This window comes from Otolemur garnettii, unplaced genomic scaffold (genome assembly GCF_000181295.1).
Source record: "Otolemur garnettii isolate 467f Iridium unplaced genomic scaffold, OtoGar3 scaffold00256, whole genome shotgun sequence".
Lineage (NCBI taxonomy): Eukaryota > Metazoa > Chordata > Mammalia > Primates > Galagidae > Otolemur > Otolemur garnettii.
In genome coordinates, this window is record NW_003852651.1 from 469,642 (window position 1) to 481,892 (window position 12,251).

Below are 12,251 nucleotides of genomic sequence, written 5' to 3' on the forward strand. Positions count from 1 at the left end.
CCACCTTAGGTGTACGTGGCTGGCGCCTTAGCCAGTTGAGCGATAGGCGCCGAGCCGGCAAGATTATTTTTAAATTTATATGGAAAGTCATGGCTAAGTGTGGTGGCTCATGCCTATAATCCTAGCACTCTGGGAGGCTAAGGTGGGTAGATTGCTTGAGCTTAGGAGTTTGAGACCAGCCTGAGCAAGAGTAAGACTCTGGCTCTACTAAAAATAAAAAATTAGCTAGGCATCATGGTAGGCTATAATCCCACTGCACTTTAGCCAGGATGACAAAGAAAAACTTTTTCTCAAAAAAAAAAAATTCTCAAAAGAATAATGTGTAATTCCATTCATGTGATATTTTTCTAGAAAATACAACAAAAGTGATGGAAAATAGACTGGTGATTGCCAGGAATTAGGGGTTGATTTTGGTGTTATTACAAGGGGATAACATGAGGAATTTGGGGGATTTTATTTTGTATTCTAATTGTGACGGTTACATAAACCTATATATTTGCTAAAAATTCACCATACATGCATACACAAAAGTCAATTTGAAAAGAAAAGTCTGTTTCAGTATCTGTTAATTTTTAAAAAGTAAAAACACAGATTAAGTATAAATTAAATTGTTAAAAATAAAACTAATTTTCATAATTTTTAGTGTCATTTTCTTAGCTAAAATCCCAGTTAAGCCCCTTTTCCACTATTAACAATGAAATTTTTATCCTTATTTTATGTAGACTCACTTTAAGTAGTCTTTTTCATTGCTCATTATCCTCTACTGAGCAAGACCACTTTTATGTTAAAATATACAGATGTTCCTTGACTTGCAGCAAGGTTACATCTTGATAAGCCCACTGTAAATTAAAAATATCTTAAGTTGAAAATGCATTTGATATACCTAACCTACAAACATCATAGCTTAGCCTAGCCTGCCTTAAACTTACATTAGCTACAGTTGGGCAAAATCATCCAACAAAAAGCCTATGGTATAATAGTTTTGAATATCTCATGTAATTTACTGAATACTGTACTGAAAGTGAAAAACAGAATGAGTGCATAGGCACTCAAAAGATACTTTCTATTGAATGTGTATTGCTTTTGCATCATTTTAAAGTTGAGAAATCTTAACTTGAATGATCATATCCTGTTGAAACAACAACAATAACCACAAAAAGACTTGAAGGACACATGGCTGAGTGGTAACTGTAGCAAGTTGCTTCCAGGTAATGGGATTTTAAGTGACTTGTTTTCTTTATTTTCTAAGTTTTTCAGAACTGCCTTTTATTACTCTAATTATTAGTAGATAAAAAAGGTAAAGAACCTGTTTAATCTATGCCTACTAATGTTTTTTAAAGGAAATTTTAGGGTTCTGCTCTGTGAGCATGGAGAAAACATGCAGCTAGGAGAAGAGAAATTAGGCATCATGGAAAAGATCAGAAGACATGCCAGCACTGCTGGAGAAGGTAAGAAAAGTGGGGATTCTTAGGAAGGGGAAAGCCAGCTCACCTGAGATTGTTTGAAAACATCTTTCCCAACCATATCCAGGTTTGAGGGGTCTTCGATGGAACTAACATACTTGGAAACAGCCTTGATCACCACATCACAGGGAGGAAGAACAAGCTGGTGAGCTCGGACCTAGAAAAGGCATGATAAGCAAGGGACGCTGACATCAAAGATGGATCACTAACAAAAAGGGTGAGATGACAGAGGAGATGGGGGATTCAAATTCAGTAAAGCCTTAAAAATATTTTCTTTCTTTTCTTGGAGCCGGAGTCTTACTCTGTTGACCTAGCTAGGTGCAGTACCATCATCAAAGCTCACAGCAACCTCAAATTCCTGGGCTCAAGCAATCTTCCTACCTCAGCCTCTTGAATAGCTGAGACTACACGTGTGTACCACTATACCTGGCTAATTTTTCTATTTTTAGTAGAGAAGGGGTCTCACTCTTGCTCAGGCTGGTCTCTTAACTCCTGAGCTCAAGGGATCTTCCCTCCTCTGCCTCCCATAGTGCTAGGATTACAGGCACAAGCCACTGCACCTAGCCTAAAAACAAAATAATACCGTGTTTCCCTGAAAATAAGACCCACCCAAAAAATAAGCCTTAGCAGGATTTCTATGCATTTGTTAAATATAAGTCCTATCCCGATACTAAGACCTAGTGATGGGCGTGGCTATGCAGTGTATCTGCATAGCCATGCCATGCATTTTGGCTAGGAGTGGTAAGGAAGACTGGAATACCTTTAATCCACCACAGCTCCTTTCTCTGAGCCATTCGCACTTGCGTGGGTGTGTGTATGTTAACCTGCAGGCATCTTATTGCGCATATGCAAATGGCTACCAGAAAGGAGTGCACGCCATAATTAGCGCCAGCCCCACCAACAAGGTCAGCTCTACCTGTAAGGCTCCAGAAGAAGATGACTTAACTGTATTTGAAGAAATGTAGATTGTTGTATTATACTTAATAAAAATAAGACATCCCCTGAAAATAAGCCCTAGTGTGTCTTCTTGAGAAAAAATAAATATAAGACAGTGTCTTATTTTTGGGGAAACACAGTAGTTACCCTCCTAATTAGTACAGAACACTAGGAAAAGATCATGAAATATACAGTGATAAAAACCTATCATCCATAATCTTCCTATAGAGATAACTACCATTTTCTTTTGACACTATCAGAATTAATCTGTTTTCTTTTGCAAGATATTTTAACTGCTTCCATTTTTTTTTTTTTTTGAGATAGGATTCTGCTCTGTCACCCAAGCTAATGTATAGTGGTGTCTTCATAGCTCACTGAGACCTCAAACTCCTGGGCTCAAGTGACTCTCTTGCCTCAACCTCCTAAGTAGCCAGGATTACAGGTACACACCACCATGCCAAGATAATTTTTTTTAATTTTTTTAGAGCCAGGGTTTTTCTGTGTTGCCCAGGCTGGTCTAGAACTCCTGGCTTCAAGTAATCCTCCTACATTGTCCTTCCAAAGCGGTATGATTATAGATATAAGCCACTACACTTGGCCCTGCTTCCAATGTTAAGCTACTAATAGTAATGTTGTAATATGCAGACCTTATTTGGATCCTTATTTGGACTGACCACAAAAAGGTCTTTTTGAGAGGATCAGGAAAATCTGAAATGGACTAGATATTCAAATGATACAATAAAATTAGGATTAATTTTCTTAGAAGTAATAATAGCATCATACTTAAGTAAGAAAACAGCCAAATATTTTAGAGACGTATACTGAAGAATGTTGAGAGTAAAATGACTTGAATGGGCATTTGCTTTAAAATAGATAAGCAACAACAAAACCCAGCAAGTGTGGCAAAATCTTGATAATTGTTAGATCTGAAAAGTGTTACAGTTATGATTTCTTGTATTATTATATCATTTTCTCTACTTTTGTGATACTTGAAAATTTTAAGAAGAAATTTTTAATGCTATCCTGAAATGTAGGTTATGATTTGTTGCCTACTTTCTAATTATTTACTTATAAGCATCCTTAAACTACAATTACTGAGTCAAAGGATATAAACTTCTTAAAGGCCTCTGATATAAACTGTCTTGCCAAAAGGCTTTACCATTCATTCCTTTAACAAATATTTACTGCCTACTATGTCCTGGATAATGTCCTAGGCACCAAGGACACAGCAGTATACAAGACAGACAGAAATCCCTACCCTCATGGGAACTTAAATTCTATTCTAGGTCTGTTAGGATGGGATGATGGGAGTTAAACAAATTAGTAAAATGTATAGTGTGCTAGTTGTAGATAAGTGTTATGGAAAAAAGGTAAGTAGAAAAGGGAGTGCAAGTGTGTGTGTGTGTGTGCATTCATATGCATAGAGTAAGGTGATCAGGAAATGACATTTGAACCTCTAGGAGGAAATAACTATGTTTGAAGAAAAAAAATTTCAAGTAGGGGAAAAGGTAAACGCAAAGGTTCTAAGAGCAAAAGAAAAGAAAGAAGATATCAGAGATATAACAAGGGGCAAGATAATAATAGGGCTTTGTAGGCCACAGTAAGGATTGGGTGAGTGATATGATGAACCACTAGAGAATTTTGAATAGAGAAGTGACATAATCTTATTTTTTTAAAGGATCAATCTACTAGTACACTGAGAATAAATGGGGGTGGCAGGGAGGGTGCAAGCAAAACACCAACAGTTAGTAAGATATTATAATAATCCTGGCCAGAAATAACAGTGGCTTGACTGGGGTAGTAGCAGTGTACATGATGAGAAATAGATATATTTTGAAGGGAAAGCTAACGGTATTTGCTAACAAATGACATATAGGGTGTGTGAAAGAGAAGCCAAGATGACCCCAAGGTGTTTAGCCTGAGCAACTAGAAGGATGAAGTTGCTATCAACAAAAATAAGGAAGTCTGTGAGAAGAACAGCTTTAGAGGAAAGATCAGGAGTTTCCATTTGGACATAATACTTTGTGATACCTAGGAAATATGTAAATGAAGATTTTTAGTAGGCAGTCAGATATTGGAACCTGGAGTTTAATGGAGAGGTCAGAGCTGGAATCATAAACTTAACAGTCATCAATGGACAGATGATATTTACAGTCCTGAGACTGGATAAGATCAATCATGTGTATAGATAGAAAAGAAGGAAGCCAGGATGGAAGTCTAGAACACTCCACAATTAAGAAGTAGAGAAGACAAGGAAGCACCAAAGGACACTGAGGAGTAGAAGCAGTCAGTAAGATAGAGAAGAAATCAGAAGAACATGGTATCCTTAAAGCCAATTGAAAAATGCATTCTAAGGAACAAGGAGTGATCAACTATATTAAATACTCCCTTATTGGTCAAGTAAGATGACAACTAAGAGCTGGTCACTGGGTTTATTAACTTGAGATTATTGCTGATCTTGTCAAAGGCAATTTCAGCACATTAGATTGAAGGGAGAACAGGGGAAGGAGATAGTACATAGCTCAAGTATAAACAGCTCTTTAGGGGAGCTTATTGTAAGAGGAAATATGGAGTAGTAGCTTGGGTGTGGGGAATGAGGTCAAGAGTGAGTTTGTTGTTTTATTTTTTAAGATGGATGCATGCTTATATATCCAAAGGGGGAAAAAAAAAAAAACAATAAATAGAGGAAGACTGATGATTCAGGAGAAACCGGGAAGCTGATGCCCTTAAGTTGGCAAAAGGAGATGGGAGCCAAGCGTGGTGGTGCACACCTGCAATTCCAGCTACTTGGGAGGCTGAGGCAAGAGGACAGCTTGAGCCCTGGAGTTCAAGACTGCAGTGATCCGGCTGGTGCACAGCCAGTACACGCCAGTCTGGGCAACAACATAGTGAGAACTCTTGTCTTCAAAAAACAAAAATCCAATCAAAATAAATTTTAAAAAGAAATGGCATAGTACAAATAGGGCACAGGAATATACATAAGGTGAGGTGAAGAAGGTATAGCAGTTTGTAGAAATTCTCTTCCCATTGATGTCATTTTCTCAGTAAAATAGGAATTGATGTTATGAAGTGAGAGTGGGGAGATAAGGAGCAAATGTTAGAGGCTTAAAGAGGCGGAATAAGCTATGAAATAGTCATCTAGGAGAGTGAAAGAACTAGGAAAATACAATGTAATCACCAACTTACACTACCACCAAAAGTATATGAGTGTATCAGTTTTGCCACAGCCTTGATGGGAGTGGGTACACTAATTTTTCAATGTTTGGTAAACTGTTCAGTTAAAAAAAAATCACACTGCTCCTTTCTTTTTTTGAAACAGAGTCTCACTCTGTTGGCCTAAGCCAGAGTGCTAGTGCATCAGCCTAGCTCAAAGCAATGTGAAACTCTGGGATTTGAGTGATTCTTCTGCCTCAGCCTCCTGAGTAGCTGGGACTACAGGAACCTGCCACAAGGCCCTACTAATTTTATTATTAATTTTTCTATTTTTAGTAGAGATGGGGTCTCACTATTGCTCAGGCTAGTCTCCAACTCCCAAGCTCAAGCAGCTCCTGCCTTGGCCTCTCAGAGTCCTATGATTAGAGGTGTGAGCCACTGTGCCCAGTCCATACTGTTCATTTAATTTACATGTCTGATCACAGTAAAGCTGAACATTTAGTCACTGTATTTCTTCTTTTGTAAACTTTTTTCTTCTATCCTTTGTTCATTATTTCCTTATTAGAGAATTAACATTTGTCTTCATAGGTTTATATGAATTCTTAAGATATTAAGGGTATAGATCATAACTAATTTTGTATCTGTATATGAATTATTTTAAATCTAAGAAGGTAATTATTCCATTAAAATTCCTACCAAAACCTAATGCCTCCTAATTCTGTATAAGTAGGAAATGAAAACATTACCTTAAGTGATGCAAGAGGATGTTCTGGTCCCAAGAGACTCCAGTGAAAAGCAGCCAAGTCCTCATCTGGGAGAATGTGGTTACCTATAAAGTACATTTGTCATTTATTGACGATACAAAAGTTTTCTTTGAACCTCCAGGCTATGAAAGAAGTCCTGAGAGAGAAAATGATCAAGTAATTTATGTATATTTACACTTTTAATGTAATAATTATAATAGCTATACGTTGATTACCTTTGTATCATGTGTATTATATGCATCATCTTTAAAATGACCATGCATGGTATTATTATTATTATACCCACTTTACAGATATGGAAACTGAGGTGTGAACAAGTTAGGTGACTTGGCCAATAAGCACACATACCAAGATAAGAAAAGTAGGACTGTCTTACTTCTAAAGTCCATGCTGTTACCTATTTATTTAGTTATGCTGCCTTTTATAATAACAGCCACCAAGTACTAACTGCCTAATAAGTGCTGAGCATTTGGTATACCTCATTTCATTTGACCTTACCAATAACACCATGAGGTATTATTATTCCCATTTCACAGATGAAGAAATTGAAAACAGAGAGGTGTAACTTCAGTGAGTTGCCTAAGGCCTAATTCCAAAATTTGTGGTGACTTCATTACATTATCCAAATTCATGCCCTTTGAGAATATAGAGGAGAGATTATACATGAAGCAATCATGCTATCAGTACTTAGAAAACTAATTCAAAATATAATCAACTTTCTTTAATTTACTTTGAAATATATCTTTAAAAGATAGAAGAATGAATATAATAAAGCAAGTACAGTAAAGTGTTAATTACAGAATATGGGTGATGGATATACAGTTCTCAATGCAAAATTGTTTCAATTTTGCTGTATGTCTAGAAATTTTCATAAAAGATTAGCACAAAAGAAATAGAAAAACATAATCAACAATTTGTGTTCCTGACACAAATTTAGACACTGGGGAAGAAATGGTGATGGTTCAAGTGGGGAACCAAAGTTGTCTAGGGCTAGTAAAACATTTGGCTTCAGATAGTACTCTGCATAAAACAGATATGAAATATAACAAAAGAAAAAGGTTTACAAGGATCAAAATATTGTTCTAGAATATACTGTAGCAATTTATAAGCCAAAAACAAAAGTCCGCTGGGTTCTCCTCAACACAGTGTTTGGCATGCGGAATTAAAAAATACAGATCCAATGATAACAGGCTAAATCATTCTACTCTTTAGCTCTTAACTTTGGAAGAGGAAACTACTAATCACTGGAGTCTCTTCTTTGGTCTACCTACCTAGCAGTGCAGCAAATATGGGAAAATTCATTCTTTTCAAGCCCAGCTGCTTGGCCACCTCCTGCATTAGGAACTGGTTGGTAGTAAGGTTCTTCCCATTCCAACTCAGCTTCAGAGCATGGGAACTATAGTAAGAAGAAATATTGTAGAGTGCATACTCAGAGTCATGGGCAAGAAGGCCATGGAAGCCATTTTCTCTGAAAAAAGCCACCACTTCCAAATGGTGGTCTTCAAGGCTCTGAAAGACCTAGGAAGGAATAAGAGAACATGTCATGTTACAGAAGCAGATTTGTATTTTGTAGAAGTCAGGAAGGTTAATAATGTTACAGTTTGATGAAATTTAAGATTATATGTTGCTGAATAGAACACTCTTAAAAAAAAATGAAACAAACAAAAACCCTCTCTTAGCTTACAACCTGTTTATTCTTGTAAACTTAGCACAGACAGTGTTATATATGTGTTCACTCAAATGTCTAGGCTTTTAACTCCTTTCATGAAACTTGGCTCAGGAAATTCAAGTTAGAATACTGAAATTAACACAGTATGTATTACTTGTATTTACTTTGAAACAATAACAGAAAAGACTTATTAGAAAGATAATAAAGCTATTATTTCTTACTCAGCATGTACTATGTGTTGCATGTATTTTACACATATTCTCTCATTGTCAGAACAACTATGGCAAGGTATATATAGATGAAAAACTCAGATGTAGGAATAAATACAGAAATCTAAGATCATCTAAGTCTTTTTAAAAAGACCTTGCTTTTTTCTTAGGAACACCTTAGAATGTGGGGCACCCAAATAGGACTCTTCCAACAGATAGGGGTCAAAAACTTTGCCTTATTTTGGAAATGGGAAACTAAGGGTGTAAGAGGTTGGCTGCCTCAACACTACATGATGAGTGAGTGGTAAACAAGATTCCAGCCCAGCTTGATCTGACTCCAGAATGCTCACTTCCTATTGTACCAGGCTTCTTTCTGGAGAGAATTATTTTTTATCTAACAGAGGCAGACTGTTAAATACTGTTCCTGTACATGCCTCTATTGCTGCACTTGAAGCATACTGAAATCATCTGTATACTGGCTCTGTAAGACTAAATTCCTTGACTGAAGAAAGTTTATCTCTGTATTCCTGGCTCCCCCATAAGACCCAGTACATAATATTAATAATAATGGCGAATAGACAATGAATATGTACTATGTGCTAAGCAATGTTCCAAGTACTTAACACACATTAACTCAAAATTTAACTCTCACAACAAACTTATGATGCCATAAGATTATTATTCCCATTTTACACTATTATCCCCCAGGACATATGGCTAGAAGGAATAAAGCCAAGATTTTGGTTTTTAGAGGCCATGGACCTTGATAATTTTGTTCAACTCATGACCTATTTTCCATTTAAATTGTAAAGGAATGGTAGTTTTCTGGAGTTGCAATCCATGATTAAACTTTGGCCAGGCTATGGGAAAAAAAGTCTAGTCAAAGTTGATTGTCATGTCATACACAAGGGGAGGGACATTGGTAAGCAGACAGATAAGCAAGGTCTGTATTTATTTGACATCTAGGCAAAAGAACAAAAAAGTACTGAAACATATTTACACCTAGAGTTATGATTGATTCCAGGTGTATCATATAAGAATATAGTTTTAGGCCAGGCTTGGTGGCTCATGCCTGTAATACTAGCACTCTGGGAGGCTGAGGCAGGTGGATTGCTTGAGCTCAAGAGTTCAAGACTAGCCTGATCAAGAACAAGACATCATCTGTACCAAAAATGGGTAAAAAATCTAGCCAGGCATTGTGGCTGGTTCCTGTAGGCCCAGCCCAGGAGTTTGAGGTTGCTGTGAGGTATGAGGCCATGGCAGTCCGCCCAGGGTGACAGAGAGAGACTGTCTCAAAAAAAAAAAAAACCAGAGTATAATTTCATGCTGTCTCCTAGAGATGGTTTCCTTTGGGATACCTCTCATACAAGTTACTGATTGAGCATCTGTTTATCTTGAATCAAGCATAGTTTCTATGCATGATATGTTCTGTCTCAGCACAACAACCTGACCACATAGACATTATTAGCCCCATTTTAAAGATGAGGTAATTGAGGCTCAAAGAAATAAGGTGCAATTCTCAGAGCAATGGAGCCAGCTGGGAAACAGCAACCTGGGTCAGACTGACACTAACGTCTTTGTTCTTTCTACTATAACACATGATCTTTATCTGGGTCTGAGGCTGATTATGCCACCAACAAAATGATTTCAACTCCAGAAAGCCAAGGACTACTGATTTGTAACTTATCTGTTGGATCTTAAAATACTAAGAATGTAAATCACAATCACCTGGAGAGCTTTTTCAAACTATAAAAACTTCCTCACCTCGTATCTGCTGAAACAATTTCCTGAGTGTAATCCAAACAGCTGTATTTCAAAATAGCTTCCAGTAGGTTCATATGAATACCCCCAGTTAAGAACCATTGAACTAATTCAATTATTCATTTTATTGATTAGGCAACTGAGGCCTAGAAAGAAGAAATGAGTTGAAATGATTACCTAGCTAATTTGTAGCAGAACCAAGATTAGAACAAGTGTTATGATTCCAGGTATAGGACTTCTTTTACTGTATCTTCTGGAGTAGGTAATAGAAAATAATAGAATGAGAATCTCACAAATCTCTCCCACATTTCTCCAACATACCTCTCTGACCAGGCTAGTTTCTTAAGATTAGTCCCGCTTCCCTGTCTTTGCTTACTTAGTTTACCTCCCTAGAATGCGTTATTGCCTTTCTTTCCCAATGTTCCAAATACTTTCCATAGGACTGCCTATGTTTTTCTTCCTAGTTTCTTCCTAGAAAAAATAGTTTTCTTCCTAGAAAAACTATTTGATAACTTCCCTCCTCTTCACTCTTATAGATGACATAGTCACAGATTTAATTTGGCAATGCCATCAAGTTTTAAGATCATAGGTTCTATCTTAATCTTCTTTGCATTATCCATGGTCCTATATTCTTATAACTAGGATGGATAGAGAGCAGGAGTTAATAGGTACAGAACAGTAAAGAAAGTAAAGAAGCCGGGGTGGTGTCTGTGGCTCAAGGAGTAGGGTGCTGGCCCTGGCCAAAAGTGTAAAAAAAAAAAAAAAAGAAAGTAAAGAAGCCTTCTTTTGAAGTTGGGAAAAATAAAACACCCTGTAAAATGACCTCAGCATTTAACTTTTACAGCAGGCACATTGAAGTCACTGGAAAAAGTTTACCTGGATTGCAGGCTACCTACACTCAAGTAGCAAAATAATATTAGGTATCAATTAAGTACCAACTATGTATCAGGTACTATTCCAAACTCACATCATGTTCACTAATCTTGCAATAACATTATGAGTCATTATTATCTCCATTTCACAGATGAGCAATCAATGAGGCTCAGAGGTTACAGAACTTGACCAAAGTCACACAACTAAAAACAGAAGACAGCCAATAAGTACAAGAAAAGATGCTCATCATTTGTCATTACAGAAATGCCAATGAAAACCACAATGAGAAACCAGTTAACATTCACTAGGATGACTATAATTAAAAAAAAAAAAAAGGAAACTAATGAGTGTTGACAAAGATACAGAAAAATTGAAATCCTCATGCAATGCTGGTGGGAATGTAAAATGGTATAGTCACTTAGGGAAACAGACTGTTAAGGCCTCAAATGATCTAAAGATAGAGCTATCATATGATCCAGCAAGTCTGCTTCTAGGTATACATCCATACCTAGAATTAAACTATGTTCACACAGAAATATATTTTTGGAAATTAATGTTTATTGCCTTTTTCGTAAAAGTCAAAAGGTGAAAACAACCCAAATGTCCATTAACTGATGAATGGATAAGCAAAATGTGGTATATCCACACAAGGAAATATTATTCATCCATAAAAGGAACAGAGTACTGATTTGTGCTACAGTGTGAATGAACCTTGAAAACATTACATTACATGAAATAAGTTAGATACAAAAAGCTACATATTATGATTTCTTTTTATCTTTTTTATTACCTAAGCTTGTACATCACAATCCAAATATGATTTCCATTATATGAAATGTCTAGAATGGGCAAATACATACAGATGGAAAATTAAATTAATGGCTTCCAGGTACTGAGGGAAAGGGGAAATGGAAAGTGAAGACCAATGGATAGTAGGTTTCCTTCTAAGGTTATAAAAATTTTGTAGAATTAGTGGTGATAGTTGCACAACTCTGTAAGTATACTTAACACCACTAAATTGTATGCTTTAAAATGGTGAATTTTATGGTATATGAATTATATTTCAATTTTTATAAAGTGGAGCTAGGATTCAAACCTAGTTCTGTTCTCAAAGCCCAAGCTTCCTAATCCTCACTTTAAAAACTTTTTATTATGGAAAATTTTAAACATACCAAGGTAAAGACAATAGCATAATGAACTCTCATGAAAACATCACCCAGTATCAACAATTATCAATATTAAGTCATTCTTGTTTCTTCTACCCTGTCCACCTCTTTTTTTATGGCATTTTAATATATTTTTTTACTGCAATTAAAAATATTTTTAAAATATATTACATATTACAACATAAAATTTACCATCTTTTTTTTTTTTTTTTTTGAGACAGAGCCTCAAGCTGTCCCTCTGGGTAGAGTGCCATGGC

At 36.3% G+C, this 12,251-nt stretch overlaps 1 protein-coding gene across 2 annotated transcripts in view; it reads right to left on the reverse strand.

Annotated features, from left to right (window-relative positions):
• The window catches only part of FAM120C (family with sequence similarity 120C), a 138,836-nt gene that overhangs the window by 109,029 nt on the left and 17,556 nt on the right, over positions 1–12,251 (reverse strand). For both annotated transcript variants that reach the window (XM_003802720.3, XM_023508548.1), the window contains exons 2-4: positions 7,588–7,834; positions 6,299–6,381; positions 1,492–1,620 (exon numbers count right to left, since the gene is read on the reverse strand). In XM_003802720.3, coding sequence (XP_003802768.1) covers positions 1,492–1,620; positions 6,299–6,381; positions 7,588–7,834 — 459 coding nt within the window. The remainder of the gene's footprint in view (positions 1–1,491; positions 1,621–6,298; positions 6,382–7,587; positions 7,835–12,251) is intronic.